This window comes from Phasianus colchicus, chromosome 1 (assembly GCF_987193195.1).
Source record: "Phasianus colchicus chromosome 1, bPhaCol1.hap1.1, whole genome shotgun sequence".
Lineage (NCBI taxonomy): Eukaryota > Metazoa > Chordata > Aves > Galliformes > Phasianidae > Phasianus > Phasianus colchicus.
In genome coordinates, this window is record NC_143436.1 from 139,276,948 (window position 1) to 139,296,613 (window position 19,666).

The window sequence follows — 19,666 nt, forward strand, 5'->3', positions numbered from 1 at the left end:
CCTAAAAGGGAATAGCCACACTTGGGCACCTCCTGAGCTTGTGAAAGAAATTTGAGTTTTGAAGAGCACCTTAAGGCAATGGCTACTTTTGTTAAAAGAGGAATGCCTTTTTTTGTTGTTGCTTTTATTCTGGGTAGGTGGATCTATTTCAGAGGTAAAGTGATGAGGATAAGAATGCTGTCAAATCTGGGAGAAGAATCTCAGTTTCTGGATGGTCTGGATAGTTGAAATTGCTTCATTCTTGATATCTTAAGTGAAGTCAAGAAAAGAGATATGCTTTATAGCCCAGAAGAGGTGGGAATAGTTTCAGTCTTTCTCAATCTGTTATTTCCTTTAAATCACAGAATGGCCAGGGTTGGAAGGGACCTCAAGGATCATGAAGCTCCAACCCCCCTGCCACATGCAGGGCCACCAACCTCCTCATTTAATGCTAGACCAGGCTGCCCAGGGCCCCATCCAACCTGGTCTTGAACACCTCCAGGGACAGGGCATCCACAACCTCTCTGGGCAGCCTGTTCCAGCACCTCACCACTCTCTCTGTAAAGAATTTCCCCCTGACATCCAACCTAAATCTCCCTTCCCTCAACTTAAAACCACTTCCCCTCGTCCTGCTATTATCTACCCTTTCAAAGAGTTGATTCCCCTCCTGTTTGTAGGCTCCCTTTAGGTATTGAAGGCTGCGGGGTGATGCGGTCACCCCGCAGCCTTCTCTTCTCCAGGCTCCCTCAGCCTGTCTTTGTAGGGGAGGTGCTCCAGTCCCCTGATCATCTTTGTGGCTCTCCTCTGGACCCTCTCCAACAGCTCCCTGTCTTTTTTGTACTGGGGGCTCCACACTTGGACGCAGTACTCCAGATGGGGCCTCACAAGATCAGAGTAGAGGGGAACAATCACCTCTCTGTCCCTGCTGGCCACCCCTCTTTTGATGGAGCCCAGGATACCATTTGCCTTCCAAACCACAAGGGCACACTGCTGGTTCATAAATCTCAAATGTAATCTAACCTCCAACTGTAGGTATGAGCCAGAAGGCAGAATGAATGCTGGGATAGCAAAAGCTTTACTAAATCAAAGGTTCCCAAACAATACTGTTTTCTGCTGGTCATCTCTGTAGCTGTTACACAGCTGACAGACTGATTTTATTCACCTTTTTACACTGAACAGCAACATTCAACACTGCAAGACACTTTTAAATAAGCAACTCTCTATTCTGAATTAACTCTGATATTCTCCAAGCTACAGATTATTCTTGTAAGACCCAGTTAAGAACTTCAACTGTGCTAAGAAAGGTGAACTTATTATAAAGCTTACCTCAGAATTCGCATTGTTGATAGGATCAGAAAAAATAAAGTAAGTTTAAAACTTACTTAAGTATTTGTTAAAATATAACATGCTACCTGACCTGATCCAGGTATTGGGGAGTTCTTGGCTTTCCTTTCATTTTGTTGGGTTAAATGTCTTTAAAAAATTCTTTACAAGCTTTTTTTTTTTGGCTGAGCATCTGCATACATTTTTCAAGTTGTGATCAAATTGAATTTAATTTTCCTGGCAAATCTAAGCACTTTTTTTTCTTTTTTTCCTTTCTAGGCTCTGTTGAGATAACTGAAGCAAACCTTGTAAGAGATGTTTTGTATGTCTTCCAGGGAATAGATGGCAAAAACATCAAAATGTGCAATTCTGAAAATTGCTATAAAGTTGAGGGGAAGGTACTGTATGGGGATTTGTATTTTTTATGTGAGAAGACAGACGTTTAGGTGAAAAATAGACATTTAGTTTTAACAGGGTAGTTTCAAGTATTATTAAGCAACATCCTGTTTTCAGACAAACCAAGTTCTTGCTTTATGCATTCAGATGGAAAGTCTGAATGGAAGGAAAGTCACCATCAAACAAATGCATGGCAGTATAGAGTGAAATTAACATTTGGGGTTTTTGTTTGTTTATTGTTTTGGGGCAGGTTTTTTTTTTTTGAGGAGGAGGAAATTCAGATGGTTCAAGTCCATGTGGGTTTTTGCCTACTTTCTCTTCTACATCCAGAAGCAAAGACATGGAATTCTGTTTTTTTATATGATGGCATGTTTGAAAGAGCATGTCTGTTACTGTTAGTATATTGCCTACTTTAGATATTTATGCATGCTCAGAAATAAGCACACAAATAGTGTCATATGTAGCAATGGAAATTTAAAAATAATGGCTGAATTTAGTTCCCAAAAGAAACCTGCATTTTCTACGTTGTTCAGAGATGGTAGTTAGAAATTGTTGGCCTGATACTAAGATAGACTCAAAATATTAAGCCAGTACAAAGTTATGGCTTAATTTGAGGACTTTTGTCATCATTTGCCCTCCTCAGTGTATAAAAAATTAATGTAAAGTAGATGCAGACTTTTGACCACATTTGTGTTGGTCTAAGACTAATAGCCTGTGATACAGAATGGATGCTAGGCAGCCACTTGACTTTATGGACTTGGTTACAAGTTATGGGGGTTCAGATGAGGTCATGCAGTTGGCTCTAGCTGCTTTAACATCTTATTCAGTGTTTAGAGAGTACTGCATCACAATTCAATTTCAGCTCACTAATTGCTTTTCATGTTCTTGTTCAAATGGAAGGACAATGTCTCCAAATCTCACTTGCATTAAGAGCACATACAGTACGATTGTGAAATTGTTGGGAACTACGTTTGGGCCATTTCATGTCCAACAGCACAGTAGACTTATGTTAATGTTGATATCTGAACTGTCTTTTTTTGTTCTCTGCAATAATAGCAAAAATTGACATATCTCATTGTTCCTTCCATAGGTTTGTAAAGACATTTAGGGCTGCTTATGGGAATGGAAACCTTATATTCATTTAAATCTTGGTAATAAATTGATTAAGGATGTCATGTTTTAAACCTGCGGATGCTGCAAAGTTTCTAATTCCTCAACGCTTGCACTGTGATAATTATATTCTGTATCTAATTTAGATTATATATGGCAAAGGAAAGGTAGGGCAACAGGGTTTTTTTAAAGGAACATAGAGAAAATGTAATGATTGATCACAAAATTAGTGCTACAGATTTTACCACTTTTCTGCATGAATTCCACATTGCATAGGCTAGCTTGAGCTGAACAACTGTGTTACTTCAAACCCCTAATTCTATTAACTCTGGGATTTTGATTATTCGAGTCCTTTGTGGTCAATAATGCTGCTTCCTTAGAGCTTTGTGTCTTTATCTGTCTTTGTTTTAATTGTGGAGTCAATTCCCTCCTTCTTCTTTGTTGGAACTTATACTGAGCTACAGTGAAGACTGAATAGATAGAGATGTAGCTGGTACTTACTGATGAACGAGGACCAGCAATGTCATACCTACTCGAGTTGTGACTGCTTGTTAAGAAAAAATAAAGTCAAAACGTAGTTTTCCCATAGCTGCCCAATTTTGTCTAAACAGAGAATGGAAGCAACCTTCTATTTAAAAATGTTTGTAACGTGCAGTCATTTTCCAGACAGTAAAATACTTACCAAGCTGTTGATTCTTTCTTGAATGTTTTCTAATGTCAGCCTTAATATTAGATCTGTTGATGACATTCAGCACTGTATAAGCTGAAAGCTTCTGATTAGATCTAACAGATACAACTATAATAACACTAAGCCAATTTTGCTTGTTCCTCATTTGATTTCTGCGGATGTGTAATTGTGTTTCATGTTTGTCAACCATTCTAACTGTGGAATTCTAAGTAGTTCTTATTGCATCTTGTAGCTGTGGGCAGCATTTCTTTGTGTGTTGAACCATACTTATTTGGGCTTGAATTTATTCTTTAGAAATTGTTCAGGCAGTTGAAGCCGTGTTTGCATGGCTAAACAAGAAAGCTAAGGACTCAACTCTGGTCTTAACTATCAACTGATGCTGCCTGGTTTAAGTCCACACTAGCTATCTTATTCTGTAGCTGATTTTATCTCTCAAAGCATGTTTCTGTACTACTACCTAAGACACTTAATGAATAAGCTAGATGTTCATCAGTCTGTTAGTTTGTTAGCGCCCTTCCTTGCTGTGTTTGGACTGTTCCAGGTGGCTCTCAAAGACAAAATTCTCTGTTAAGATGGGCTCAAGTGTTGTGGGTGAAAGCCAATCTCTGCCTCTTGGCCTAATGGATAAGTCATATTCCTTGTTCTCTTTTGTCAAAAATTTTAAAACTTGATTCATGTGTTCTTTGATAACGTGACAAAATGGGGTAGAAGCACATCTCAAGCAAGAACAAGAGGAGAAGGCAGTGCCCTTAGTGAGGTGACTGAAGGAAGAACTGTATTGTTTCAGGAAATAATAGTATTAGTTAAATAGACTGCAAGGAACTAAAGCAAGCTTGCAACGTGAAGTGAGACACTTGGTAAAAGAAAAGTATAAACAATGTAAAAGAGCTCAGATGCACATGATTAAATATCATGTAAAAGCTGTTACTGGTGGATCTAACTTGAACTTGGAATTCTGATTCTGTAAGTTTTGGTTTCTGATACCTACTCTGGCAATGAATTATTTATATTGTATTAAAGATTTGTTTCACATGTAGTAGTAACTAGTTATTTTCTCCAGGTTTCTTCACTTATTTCAATCATTGGCAGCTTTTTTGGAGGTCCAGTATTTTTAGTCTTGATTTTCAGGATAAGATGAAGCATGATACAACATCACCTTTTTCTTACTGTCATAATTGTAGAATGTAAAAAGAATGTGTGAATACTGCAAGATTAAGATTCCCAGAAAGGAAGATCCCAAAGTTGCAAGTAATTTATTTGTTGCTGTTGCCTTTCCATAGGTTACGTGTATTTACTTAATGCTGATTAAATAGCTGTCTGGTTTTTGGTACTATCCTTGCAGTAAAAGTTAAAACTATGCATTCCTGAATTGGCTTGTTTTATGAGAAAGACTTTAGGGAAGAAATGGGTTAGCATGCTTTGACTTCAACTTACAAGGTATTGTTTCTGTTAATTTTGTAGGTGAGCTTGTCCAAATCTCTCAGAGACACCACAAGCAGACTTGCAGAGTTGGGATGGCTACATAATAAAATAAGAAAATACACAGACCAAAGGAGTTTAGATCGTGCGTTTGGACTCGTGGGTCAGGTAGGTTCACTGAAAACAACTGATTTTGCTACAGTATTTTGTCTTATTTCCTTAGAAACTACCGAGTAAAATGCAAAACTAGAATGATGGTAAACTTCAGAGAATTCATGGCTTGGATCATTCATCTTTCAATTTACTCATTTTATGGACTGCCACTGTTGGTGTGGGTCGACGACTGAAGGCAAGGGAACAAGGGAATCTTGCAGGGAGGTTTCTTGCACAGAATCCTTTTTTTTTTTTTATCTCACTTTTTTATTGAAGTGCTTATGCATGTTTACAAACAAAAACATTGCTTAAATGAGATGATGGTGTTTCTGAACTAATCCCTCTTTCAGTTGTTAAGGTGACCTATGAGGAGACGCTCTTGTCTTGCCAGCTAATGTTGATGGTCTTGTGTTAATACTAATTAACTCTACATAAAAATGCAAATATCCCATTATCGTCTGCCCTTTTTTTTGAATACAACATCAAAAGAATGTCAATTTTTGTTTTTATAGGTTTCATCATCATGATTTGTAGTCTACAGTAACTTCACAGCTGCTGTAATACCCAAAACCACATTTACTGCTAAGGCATTCTCGTTTCTTCTCACTTGCTTCCTCTGTAAAACTGGATATTATCCCTTCTGAGTCGACAGAAATGTTGTCCTTGCCTCTAGCCATTACATCCTACCTAATCTGCAAAGAAATTGAAGTGCTTCTCCCTTCAATCTAATTTTTCTTAAGAGGTCAGTAGAGATACTGTAGTGCTTCCTACTATTCTAATGTTTTATTCTGTTCCCTTCTGTCTCTTATTTTAAGTAATCCTTTTAGCTACAAATAAATATTTTCTAGTGATCCAGTGCTGATTTCCATGTTTTATAAAGTAGAGTTACTGTATATACATTTCTTTCAGACTCTCCACCTTTTATATGGGTGAAGTTTCTAATTATTTACCTAGTAGCTCCATACATATGCTTATTTTCCCTGTCTGTGCCTTTACTCTACAAGCTTTCAGCAAGGGGAGAACTTTTAATTCTTCAATGAATATAAATGTTCAATATCTTGGCTACCACATGTAGTTTCAGATAATCAGAAGAGGGCTGTGCAGATAGCTAAATGAATCTGCATAGCTCTAATGCTGTTAGTTTTGCTTGAGGCAAGTACTTGGCTCATTTTTAGTGCATAAGTATACAAATAAAAACATTTCTGCTCCTACTGTCAGTATCTGGACAAAAAGTATATTCTGTTGCTCTTCATTGCTAATATAGCTGACAATTTCAGGTGCTGCACAGCATGCTTTAAGAATTTATGCACAAGAATGCTTTGTGCATTCCAAAGCTTCATTTGTTTACTATTTTTAAAGAATACTTGTCTAAACACATGTTTAAAAAACATGTAAGATAAGATGTACATAGAATGAGATGAGTGTTTTTACCAGGCAAAATATCAGGAATAAGTTACTGAAATAGAGGTATATCTATATACTGCAATTCAGTGTTTGCTGTTTAGTATGTAAGTTTTACTTAGTCCTGAGAAATCATTGGCAATGAAATGAAACTTGCCTTACATTTTGACATTTTGCCCATTTGCAAAAAATATCCATTTAATAGCAGGCATTTAAAATGTTTTCTCTTCAGCAAGCATTCTCTCTCTTTCCTGAGCTGTCTTGCTGTAGACTAAATCAGAATTCATAAAATCATAGATAGAATCATAGAAAGGCCTGGGTTGAAAAGGACCACAATGATCATCAAGTTTCAATCCCTCCTACTATGTGCAGGTTTGCCAACCACCAGACCAGGCTGCCCAGAGCCACGTCCAGCCTGGCCTCGAATGCATCTATGGATGGGGAGTCCACAACCTAATTCTAGGATAGTGTCCAGTTTTCCATGACATTTTTGGGAAACAAACATCTGTGATTTTCAATGCTAAAATTGGCACCGAATGTAAATTTTCACTTTAAAGTCGTGATACTGTTTTCACATCTGTGTATGCTTGCAGTGCCTGCAGATGTTTCATTGGAGGCTCTACTCTGCCCTCTGTCTTGACAAATGCTGCTTAAATAGGTTTCAAAATGTACTGAAGAAGCAAGTGAGAAGAAATGAAAAGTGCGATTACACATAAGGGGGTTTCATTTTGCCCTTCAGTATCCTTGAATAAAATGAATTTTGTATTGCTTTCTAACTGATAAAGTAGAGCTGAAGAAAGAAAGGCTTTTTCTTCAATAAAGCATATAATAGCAAGATTCATGTTTGTTGTTTTTTTTGTCGTTGTATTTTGTTTCCCTAGAACTCTTAGTTTCTTAGTAGGCAAGCATTTTGTCAGGAAAGAAGACTTATTTTTTGCTTGTTCTTGTAGTAATGATTTATGCATTATACATATTTTAATGAATAAATATTTTACTTGAAGCTCTTGGGTTCATGTCAGGTGGTTTTCTTTTTTCTTTTGACATTACTTAAAATGGGTAATTCTTAATTGTTACAATATCAAGAGCATCCCCTTTTTTTTTTTTTGTTTTTTTCCAAAAGTGCTTAAAGTCCAAATTTGTTAGCTTGGTCCAAAATTGAGTTGTATTGTTACTTCAGTTTTAGAAAATGTTGCACTGATGTTTTCAGTTTACAGGCTAGGTTAAGAACAAAAATAACAAACAAAATACCTGGGACTCCCAAAGTGTGGGGCATTATCTATTACAAAATGAGTATTCCTTCAAGAACTATCTTAAAATAATCTTTATATATTTATACTTCAGTAACCCAAAGTAGCTATGCTTAGAATTGTTATACAGAGAACAGCCTTTTCTTTAGTTCTGACCCGTTAACTTTTGTGCTATCTTCAAGTTTCTTTTTGTATTCTCAGTATTAATCATTTCATTTATGTGAAGGGAAAAATCATTTATAGCTGTCAATGGATAAAAGGACAGAAGCTGGGATTGCTCAATACAGCAGCACTTAATGGGAGTATTCCTATATGACTATTGTATTTTCTTGTTTATGCCATAGCCACACTTAATGGTACTGTCTTACTTCTGTGTTCCTTTATTGGAGGCCTTTTTGAAATTGAAATTCTACTCTTCATTACATAATGCCTCTTACATAATTAAAAAAAATCTTCTGGGTTAAGTTTTGCTTTGCGCTCCCCAAGGTAATTATTAATGTTGTCATTGAGATGATAATACAGGCACATTGTCAGCTGACTTTGTTCTTGGAAAAGGACTGCACGACTTAGTGGAAGCACTCACATGTAGGCCAGTTTTCTATGGCTCAGCATATGCAGTGAAACTTTTAGCTCAGTTCCTATAAGGAAGCTTTTAACTACCTTCACAGTATGATGGTAGGATAAAAAGGGCTGTCCTACATTAAACCAGAAAGATGTTTCCTAACAGTTTTTCCTTTTCTTTCTCTTACAGAGTTTTTGTGCAGCCTTACATCAGGAACTCAAGGAGTACTACCGACTTCTGTCTGTTTTGCATTCTCAGGTAAACTAAATGGTTCTTAGAGCTTATTCAGATAGTGTAAAACAGTGCAACTCCTAAAGGTACATGTAGGTATCGTTTTTAGAGCAGGAAGGATGTACAACAGATGCTATTGAAAGATGGATGCAATACTCTGTAACTTGCACATTACTTACTCTTTGGATGTAGATATTCATAAATATTTTTCTCTCAGAAATTTGCTGTTTTTTGTGAGCAAGAAATGTAACAGGTATTCCTAAGCCTCTGTCCCTTTTTGCTTCACTTTTGTCAGTTTCATCTTGTGTGATGTTTCTGGCATTCAAATCCCAAATGGCATGGCACATCTTTGAGAAAGGAGAAAAATGTTCTTTCTGTATTTCAAGCAACTTGTAGCTAGGAACAAGGACAGTTGTTTAACATTGATAACTTTTGAACGCTTGTTGTTATCATTTCTTGTATTTTTTTCCTGGCTGCCATCCTGTTAATCTTTTAGTAATTATTTCATGTTCTGTCCATAATATCTTTGATTTTTTGGTTTGCTGTAGCTTTATTATAACTTCCAAAATTTTTTCACCATGAAAAGATTTGATTTCTTTGAAACAAAGCTTTCAGACCTCTTTACCCTTCCTGCTTTCAAATAAGTTATGGCTTTGGTGGGAGAAGGGGCACATGATGGAAAAAGGAAGGTTCTAGTGCCACTCACTTGGGTTGACCACAGTGAGTAGCCAAGCTCTTATCCTGCTTCTCACTCAGTCTTGTTTCTTGGAAGTTGGGGAGAAAATGGAAGCACGGCAAAAATGTAATTGAATTAATAATGGTTTGACAGGGAAAGCAAAAGCTTAGTGCAGAAGCAAAGCAAAAGGAATAATTCATCCACTTCTTTCCATCAGCAGGCAGATGTCCAGTCTCTTCCTGGAAAGCAGGGCTCAGTATGCTTAGGAAGACAAATGCCATCACAATGAACTTCTTTTTGCTTTCCCTACTCTGTTCTCTGAGATTTAGTTAAATGTTAATTACAGAACAAAAACTATAGAACACCATTTCATGCTTCAGTGCTTGCCAGTTTTGTTCCTTGATATGTCTATTTCTTATTTGATCAGCTCCAGTTGGAAGATGATCAGGGTGTAAATTTGGGACTTGAGAGCAGTTTAACGCTTCGTCGTCTTCTTGTCTGGACATACGATCCTAAAATAAGGTTAAAGACCCTTGCAGCACTTGTTGATCACTGTCAAGGTCTGTTTAATGTTCATCTAACACTTTTGGGAAAGTTATTTAACTTCTGAGTGGTTGTGCCTGCTAACTGTGGATATCACTAATATTGCTATTATATCTTTCTGAAATTTTTGAGTAGCTCATCTTCTGGAGTATCTCTTTTTCTTACTTCAAGCAGAAAACTGATGAATTAGAGTGCTGTATAGATGCACTTAAACATCTTGGTGGGTGTTTTGTTTGTTTGAAATATTTTTATTAAACTAGGACATGCTTAAAATATCCTTCAAATTTTAGGAACATACCTTTCACATTGTTTTCAATTATTTAATTTTAGTTATCTTTCAGAGAATATTGTACTGTGGTAAACCTTACTAACACTACAAAATGACTAGCTCAGCCTTTTCATTGAGTATGAGTATTTTTCTATGCAAGATGACATATGGGAGCAGTTTGCAACTTGTCTGCAGATTGATGTGAAACAGCCAAACTTCCCAAATCTGAAAGAAGTATGTGGTAATGATCCATAAGGAAGAGCTGGGGAGTGGTGTTGAAGTTGACCAAAGCTTGGTCACTAGCCAACCTAGGCCTGTACTGCAAGAACATTTTAAACAGTGCAGCATAACAGCAAAACAAGTGCTAGATATATTTTATTTGGTTTTTTTTTGGCAACTTCTTATTTTTCAATTGGAAGATGACGGGTTATGATACCTATAAAGGGAACTGTGGAGGAGACTGTAACTGCGAAGCAGAAAAGATATGTTTGCGTTTATATATGCACACAGAACAGCTGAAAGAGACAAGTACAAGATAGAAAGAAAATAAATACTATAGCTTCTCCAACACTCTTCTAACTGGTGTGGCTGGAAAGAAAGGAAGCATCAAGTCAACCTTTGTGGATGATCTGATTCTGTAAATTTTACGTTACTGCAGGCTACTATATACCAGACAGAATGCCACATCTTAATACTTCAGTGAGATTCATGCCTTAAAACCTAAGCATTCCCAGTCAACACTAAAAAAATTTACTTTCTGTACATTTTAGAAGTGTATTCAGTAAGCTGTCAGTGACATGAGACTAGCTAAAATTGATGGCTGTTGAATTTAATTGTGGAGTATTTTAATTCCGTCTTACATTTCTGTTCCTTTCCCCTACGAACTTACAGGAAGAAAAGGTGGTGAACTTGCTTCAGCAGTTCATGCCTATACTAAAACAGGAGATCCCTACATGAGGTCTCTGGTTCAGCACATTCTTGGCCTGGTATCCCATCCTGTACTGAATTTTCTTTATCGATGGATTTATGATGGAGAGCTGGAGGATACATACCATGAGGTAATATATAAGAAATATATTATCTCTGTTCATTTGCTTTATGGAAGCCTGTAGGAAGAGGAGAACTGGAGAAGTGAATTGTAAACATATTAAACATATTAAATAAGTAATGTATACAGTTACAACATGAAATGTGACTCTGCTTAATGAATTCAGTATTAGTGTGATGTCCTGAGGTTGCAGTGATACAATGTGTTGTCTCAATAAATCATATCCTGGATCTATTTATAGACGCAGAAAAATGGATTAATGATAAATTCTCTCTTCTGATCAAAGCATCATCTCTGTATCCTCCTGCTTAGGAGCAGTAGTAATGTATACAGAGTTCTTTGTAACTGTTTAGAATGAATATTCTACTTACAAGAGATACCGCTTGTTATCTCTAGCCTCATAAGTATCTTTGCTTTGTCAGGTGGAACAGCTGATGGTTGCAGAGTTCCTCTAGAAATACTGCAGTTATTCTATGACTCACATTCTTCTTTTGTTCTTAATATTTGTTTCAATCTACAGTTCTTTGTAGCTTCAGATCCTACAGTTAAAACTGACCGGTTGTGGCATGACAAGTACACTTTGAGGAAATCAATGATCCCTTCTTTTATTACAATGGAGCAATCAAAAAAGGTATATATTTAAAAATGAATCTTGTGATTTGTTGCCTGTGCTGCTATTTAGATATTTATTAAGAAAATGGAGACCAAAATTAACAGTAGGTATTCATCTTAAAAATAACTAAATTAATAGAATTATGTACTAGGGAGGACTGAGGACTGTTTCAGGTTTTTTTTTTTTTTCTTCCCATTTTCTAACTAGTAGTCTTTGTTTAAGGTTATTTTGAATGTTTGTCAGTGGAGTTTTGGGTTGCTGTGGTGGAGATCATGAAGCTAAGAATGAAGAAAGATGACAGTAAACTATTGTTGTGGTGATTTGGGTGAACTTTTTGTTAACTTTTACCTAACATTGTGACTATTGAATTAAAAATAATAATCCCTTGTTTTTAGGTCCTTCTAATAGGAAAATCCATAAACTTCTTGCATCAAGTTTGTCATGATCAAACTCCATCCACAAAGATGATTGCTGTGGCTAAATCTGCAGAATCTTCGAAAGGTGGTAGGGTATCAGTGTTAGTCAACTTCTTCCCTTTGAACTGAGCTCTGTGCAGTATGTGATTTAAACCATAAACTCACATCTTAGATAATGAGATGGAAAGGAGTACAAAAGTCCTATATGCCTTTAAAATGCAGGGTTATTTTTTTTTACTGGTTAATTGCATTTTACAGAACATGTATGGAGGTGTGTGTGTGTAGTTTTCTTAATTTGGTGGGTTTGCTGGATGGTTGTTAATGTACTGAGCTACTGAATGAATCGAGGCATGATCGTCCTGCTTTCTGCTGACTTGAAGTTGGAAGAGTAGGATGAGAGCAGGCATATTCTTAAGTGTTGCTATGAGAATTTAGAGTTTGAGACTTCTCATCACATCATATACACATCACATTATTCCATAATAATAATAATTAATTCTGTGATTTAAAAAAGGTAATTAAAAATCCATTAGTTGTATGTAAGAGAGCAGTAAAATGGGCAGGACAGAAGTTTGTCTGTAAATGCACTCTACCACGATAGTATGTTAAAGTTGAATATGTGGGATGTTAGTATAATTGTTTTTGAAGACTTTAAAATTGGTTTGCCTGCTATTGACTGTTAAACCAACTTAAGGTTAATTTCAGAACATTCTCAGAGTATTTATTACTATTTTTTACTACTTAGAAGAGATTTCAGTTTTAATGTATATGGCATTTATGGTTTTTCCATGGTAGCTTATTCTCTATAAAAAGGTTAGAGTTGTGATTTTGATTTTGAGCATAGTCATGTCTTTTGCAAATATCTGTGAATTCTTTACATATGTTTGTACTTGGTGTCCTTTGAAGAGCTTCATAAGTTACTGAATGAGAGTTTGGAAACCTCAGTGTGCTACTGAAGCAGACTTAGAGACATAGAATCAAAGAATGGCTTGGGTTTGAAGGGACCCCAAGAATCATCATGTTCCAACACCCTGCAGCAGGCAGGGCCACCAACTTCCAGATCTGGTGTTAGACCAGGCTGCCCAGGGCCCCATCCAACTTTGTCTTGAATGCCTCCAGGGACAAAACATCCACACCTTCTCTGGGCAGCCAGTTCCAGCACCTCACCACTCCCTGTGTAAAGGACTTCCCCCTGACATCCAGTCTAAACCTTCCCTCCCTGAGCTTAAAACTATTCCCCCTTGTCCTATCGCTGTCTACCCTTGCAACAGGTGATAGGACTTTGTGAAGTTTGCCTCATTAAAGAGTGAATTCTTTGTTATGATCATTTTTTGTTTACTAAGCTTAAAAGCAGGTTAGTAGCTGAGGCTGAATCTCAGCAGAGCAGCATGTGAAATTTGGTTCTAACTTTTCATATCTGCAGCACAGATGGAACTAATTCTTGAACAGACAGTGTGCTGTTCTGATACGTGGACCTCTGTTTTCTACCTTTTAGAGCAACTGCTGTAGAATGAAAAACTGATAAAAATGGGAGTGTATCCTTTAATGCTGAGAAAGGCCTGATAGTTCATCATCCAGTATTTGGAGTTTTGCTGAAAGAAGCTATGTTACTTTTGCTATCGAATAGGAGCTTTATTGCAGTCCTTTCTTAACAAGCTTATAGCTGTAGAAAAGAGTGAAATACACTGCCTACTAAACAGTCCTACTTTCTGGTCCCAAATTGCCATACATTAAATGTGGAGAAGAAAGCAAAGTGTTTCTGACTGTCCTTCAGATAATGCAAGCGTATTCCCTCATCTTTTGTTCAGACATATCTGTGGAAACTCTTTTCTGTTGGATGCTTTGACTGATCCTTTGAATGTTTTTTCTTCAACCTTTAAAAGTGACTCCTGATTTAGATCTGTCCCCAACAAAGATTTTCCCAATCTGTACTTTTTGATCTCCTTCCAATGATTTAATTCTGTAAACTGCCATATGCCAGCAAACTAAACGAAAATTCACTTTCTGTGTAGTAGTGATGATGTAATATGAGCTCGGAAGGTACAGGCTGGGTGCATGTTAAAAGTAATATTGTTGAAGTATGGGTTGCTTTAGACTTGCTTTCACTTTGGCTATACCTAACGTGTAATATAGTGGATCAAAATAAATAGCAATTCCTCTGCTTGTACATTTCAGTTTCAAAGCTTGTTTGCCTCATTTTTTGGAAAAATACAGATTTAATTCTAATTTATTGTTTTTTAGCTGCTGACTTGTTCACGGATCTGGAAAATGCATTTCAAGAAAAAATTGATGCAGCTTATTTTGAGACCAGCAAATACTTGCTGGATGTTCTCAATAAGAAGTACAACTTACTGGAACACATGCAGGCCATGAGGCGTTACTTACTACTTGGTCAAGGAGACTTTATTAGACATTTAATGGATTTGCTCAAGTAAGAATAAGAAGGGTAATTATGGTGAATTTCTGATGCTCCCAAGTGTGCATGATCAGTGCTATTTTGCTGTCAGAAGATGATGCTTTAATTATTACTCAAAGGTTTACCTGAACAACTTTGAAATCCTATTTTGACCCCGAGGGCTGTGGGTAGGAAGTACATTCAATATTATAGTGTCTTGAAAAGCTACACTTTTCATCGAGCCTGTGAGAGGCCCAGGGATGTTTATACTTTGCTTGGTCCTGTCAGCAAGTTTAAGCAACAAAGTTCAGTTTCTGGAGCTCCTGATACCTCTAGTTAGTATTGCTCTGAGTGTTAGTCTTCTATATTTTGGATGCATTTGGTCCAAAACATCCTTAATTCCTTTCTATTTTATTTAGTTGATGCCTCACCAATCTCTGTTTTAAGCATTCAAGAGTACCTAGAAGTTTAAGTTCATAAAGTGAATTTGCAGGCTGGCTGCTTTTACACGCTGCTGCTATTTAGTCTACCAGGAATGTCCTTAACAAAGCTTTCCTTTGTTCTGAAAGGCAGGCTTTCTAAAAGCTTCCCTCAACTTCTTTGTACATAACCTTGCTCTTTTATGTGAAAAATAGTGTGAAGCAGAACAAGATTGGTGCATGAGAGTCAGTATTACATTTGAGGCAGAAATAGAGAGGGGATTTCCAGCAATAATCATGGGGGAGAGGATTGCAAAGCTTGCATGTTGCTGTCCTTGGAAGGTGGCACAGAGGGAGTGGATTTGCGTGGTTTTGTCAGCAGATCTAAGCCCATGAGATGCCTATCAGTAAGTGCTCAAAACTGTGAAACAGCTTTCATGGTTTGATGCGTTGATGAGTTAATGTGCATCATTTTAGATACAAATGCAACTGAGATTTCAGAATTGTTATTATAGCAGTGCTAGTAATTTGAAATGACTGGCATTGAATCAGGATAATATTACTCCTCATGCTGATGCTCAGATGTATAGCTGCACATATATAAACAGTTATAAATATTTTGCCTCATTGATTTTCTTTGTGGTTAAGATTGGAAGAGTAACATAAGAGGTTTGAAATTTTCAGGAAACTATTTCACTGCATGCTGCATTTAGAACCAATTGCTGCTGCAGACTATCTAAGAAGTCTGCCATGACTTTTTTGTTTCTTAACTTTCAGACCCGAGCTTGCACGACCAGCCACAACCCTGTACCAGCATAACCTAACAGGAATTCTTGAAACAGCAGTGAGGGCAACTAATGCACAGTTCGATAATCCTGAGATTCTCAAACGATTGGATGTTCGACTTCTGGAGGTTTGTTTCATTATGATGATTCTGACCTGAAACATAAGTGAATAAAAATACATATAGTGTTTGTGTACGCAGACATCTATATGAAACAAAATTTTGATACATACATATAGTAAATATTATTTTGTCCTCCCCTTTTTCCATTGAAGTCCACTTTGAAATATGCAAACCTCACTTAAGCCTTCTCTTCCCATCTCCTGCCTGTTGTCTATTTGTATTTTGAATTGTGGTTGCACAGCCATTTCATTGACGAAACAGGTCAAGAATTTGGGTCAAGTAATAGATGCAGATGGCCCTGATTTGGGGTTCTGCAAGCAGCTCTTGCTGATACTGCTCTTAAAAGAATCTTGGGGTGGTCTTTTTTTCTCTCATCAGTAGTCACGAAGAATGGAGAAATGCAAGTGCACTTCGTGAAGGATACCTCTACTAAGAAACTTGAGTTGATAAGGAGGTTCCAGCCCCAGAGGTGGGAACTGTCTGAACTCAGGCAACTGAAATAAGCCTGTTCTTTAGGCAAAGTCCTGCCTGAGAAGTCTCCCCTTCATTTATTTTATTATTTTCAGTGGAAAAACACTGGCAGCGTGAACATCAGCAGCTGGGTGAGGTGAATCCTGCCATTGTGTAAAACATTGATTAATTTTGGCTTAATCTACTACTCTTGACAACGAACTCCTGTGTCACGTATTGTTGCAGTTGCTTGCTTTTTCATATCAGCTTTTCATATTTCATCATGAGAGGAGAAGAAGCAGCAGCTCTTCTGCACTAGCGTACTATTAGAGCCATTAAAGTTTACATATCTTTTCAATACAGGTATCTCCTGGGGACACTGGATGGGATGTCTTCAGTTTGGACTATCATGTTGACGGACCAATAGCAACGGTAATGTCGTACACTACTGGTTGTGAACATGTCTCAGATGCTGAGCTAGATTGCTAAACATTTTGTTATTGAAATAACCTTCTTACTCTGGAGTGTATGATCAGAGAGACACCTTTTTTTTTTTTTCGGCGTCAAGGATGTATCCAACAGCTGAGCCAAAACCTCAGTTCTTATAAATTAACAGTGAGTGCTGAAAAATTACATTCAAAACATTAATTACTGAAAATCAGTAGTTAATTTGCTCTAGCAGAGATTTTGGCAGATACTTAATAAATGGAGTGCTGCTCCTCATAGACCATTATTATGAGACTGTAGCAGCTACTTTGAGATAATTTGCAAGAAACTGGAGAGTGTATTTGTGGAGAACTTGCTTGCACTAACTAAATTAAATTTGATAGGTAGTGTTCATAAGAACTACTGAGGAAATAATTCTGTTGATAGAATCAATAGCAGTATTGATCAGAATGCATTTAGTCTCTGTAAAAATGTTGTAACACCAAAATGTGAAGGAATTATTATATACATATGTAGTTTGAAGAGCAAAGTGTTTAAGGTTTTTCATGTTCACCCTTTCTTACGCTTCTATGCACATGAGATTGGAAATGAGGAAAACCTCTCAAGAAGCAATTGCAGGTTCAAGCTTTTTCAGTTGCTAATCTGGTAGAACAACAAATACATTTGTACAATGAATTGGAACTGGCAAAAGCATTAGGGCAGTTCTGAAAATTATTTACATTTATTTCAGTGTACTTAAATAGAAGACTTTTATGCAGAACAAATAAACTTTAATGCATTCTTATTCCATTTTTCTTCAGTCTTCTTAAGAATGCAGTGTGGAAGTACTGATAATGCAGGAATGTTTTTTTGTGTTAAACTAGAAAAAAATTAAAAGTGACAATGCTCTAAGAAGATACAGTTGAAGTGTACTGTGGACCATACTCCAGAGTGCTCAACCATGGAGTGCTGCAGCTCTGCCATCAGCAGTGCTTGGTGCTTACTTGAATGGTGGATAGCTTCTCAGTTCTTCAGCATTTTTTCAAGAGCTTTTTTTGTTCTGCTGGTATTCTACAATAAACTGCATGAGTCAGAATAGATGAACTGTGAAGATGTTATTGGTCCTTCGGAACATGTGGGTCTATACTGATACTTTGTTTGTTTTGTAGGTGTTTACACGTGAGTGCATGAGCCACTATTTAAGAGTATTTAATTTCCTTTGGAGAGCGAAGCGAATGGAGTACATTCTTACTGATATATGGAAAGGACACATGTGCAATGCAAAGCTTTTGAAAAGTATGCCAGGTGAGAGGTCTGAATGGATGACATACTCGTAAACTGGGTTTAGATTACTGTTACTGATTTTTAAATGGCCAAAAAAATCAGTTACGACAAACAAAGTTTATATTTTGTTGCTGGTTTTGATTGACTGTTTAATGATAGATAGTGAAGATGAAATAGTTTTATTGTATATGGGAGTTTCCTGCTTGTTTAACCTAGTCCTTGATTATGAATTTTTGTACCAGTGAGGAAATGAAGCATCCCATGTCTCTGGAAAGAGACCGTTACTCTTTCATCTCCTTTTATTCATCTTCCTTGATGACTTTCCATCTGTACCCTCTACTTTCCTTTGTCTTGTGCTGGGAGTATTAAGTCTTCGTACACACTTCCAGATTTACTAGTTTTACCACTATTTGTTTCTCTCTTTTGTTTAGCTAAGAACAGAAGACACTAAGATAAGAGAAGCAGGTGTTTGAGCAGCAACAGGAGAACTCTTAAGTGTAGTGGCTCTTTATGCTTGGGAACTTTTGATTGTTTTTTTCTGTAGAGAGTATAGAATTACTTGAGCATCTGTACTGGCTCAAGGTTGACTTCTGACCTAACTATATTTTCTCTGTTTAAAAAAAAAAAAAGCTATTGGGGGTTACAGTTCTTTGTGGCATAGTAGAGTTTACAGAAATACTTTTATTTTTATAATTGGGAACTGTTTGGTGGGTGGAAGCAGGCACCTTGGCCTCAGGAGCTCTTGTAAAGATCAGCTTGCAGGGCTGATCTCTGGACTATATAGACTAAGTTTTCTTTCTGTGAGTAAACCTTAGATTTAGTTTACTGTGCTCCTTTATACCAAAGAAGTCCTTGTCTGACTTGAAGCCAGTGGTGTATTGTGTTCTTTCCTTATGTTCCCTTTGAGAATAGGGTGTGGTTTTATTCTCATCACTTGAAGGTCTTCAGGCTGAAACAATCTCCTACAGCTACAGTATTTTTTACTCTCAGAAGACATACTTGGGAGGGCTTTCTTATGCTTTTTTATGGAGCATTCTTCTGTAGATTAAATCGTAGCTAATTGTCACCTTTAGATCTGGCTAGTTTTTAGGTATGCTTTGCATTTAAAATGCTACCCAAGATGTTACAGCTACTGCTAGAGGATGGAGCTCAGTGTTGCATTTAAGTGTAATGCTCTGACAGAGGAGTGTGTGTTTTACAAATATCTGCCTTCTGCCTGAAGGGACTGGAGTCTTTCTCATTCTCTGACATGTCTAAGTTGGAAGCTGTGGGTAGATTTTTCTTCCAATCTGTGCAGTACATGGACAGACTGCCACAGCACTGATTTGCAAAGAAGCAGCAGAACTTGCTTCATTTTCTTTCTCTTCCTCCAGAACAGTACCTTACCCTTCCAGACACAGAGCAGCAACTGGAAGACAGTAGTTGGTAGGAGAAGCGCCTGTAAGAGGGTCTTTGTTTTTCAACCACCATGTGGTAACACTGACTTTCTAGGATAGCTTTGCTCGGCATTCCCAAAACATTCTAACAGCCAGGGTTTTTAGTGCTTTAAAGGACCACTATTAAACTGTAGTGCCAGTCTTTTCTTATCAGGAAATTGGATAAAAAATATAGATGTATCCAACTCACATAGGTGTGTTGAGCAGTTCCTCTTGTTTAACCAGTCCTGGAATTTTTTTTTTTTTAAAATTGACCTTATTTTAAAAAGATGCAAT

At 37.0% G+C, this 19,666-nt stretch overlaps 1 protein-coding gene across 3 annotated transcripts in view; it reads left to right on the forward strand.

The window, feature by feature from the left end:
- The window catches only part of TUBGCP3 (tubulin gamma complex component 3), a 46,895-nt gene that overhangs the window by 21,751 nt on the left and 5,478 nt on the right, over positions 1-19,666 (forward strand). For 2 of the 3 annotated variants that reach the window (XM_031613758.2, XM_090128634.1), the window contains 11 exons: positions 1,582-1,700; positions 4,958-5,083; positions 8,468-8,536; positions 9,613-9,745; positions 10,888-11,054; positions 11,565-11,675; positions 12,053-12,161; positions 14,315-14,504; positions 15,665-15,800; positions 16,608-16,676; positions 17,840-17,975. In XM_031613758.2, coding sequence (XP_031469618.1) covers positions 1,582-1,700; positions 4,958-5,083; positions 8,468-8,536; positions 9,613-9,745; positions 10,888-11,054; positions 11,565-11,675; positions 12,053-12,161; positions 14,315-14,504; positions 15,665-15,800; positions 16,608-16,676; positions 17,840-17,975 — 1,365 coding nt within the window. The remainder of the gene's footprint in view (positions 1-1,581; positions 1,701-4,957; positions 5,084-8,467; positions 8,537-9,612; positions 9,746-10,887; positions 11,055-11,564; positions 11,676-12,052; positions 12,162-14,314; positions 14,505-15,664; positions 15,801-16,607; positions 16,677-17,839; positions 17,976-19,666) is intronic. The other variant, XM_090128626.1, reaches the window with a different exon arrangement.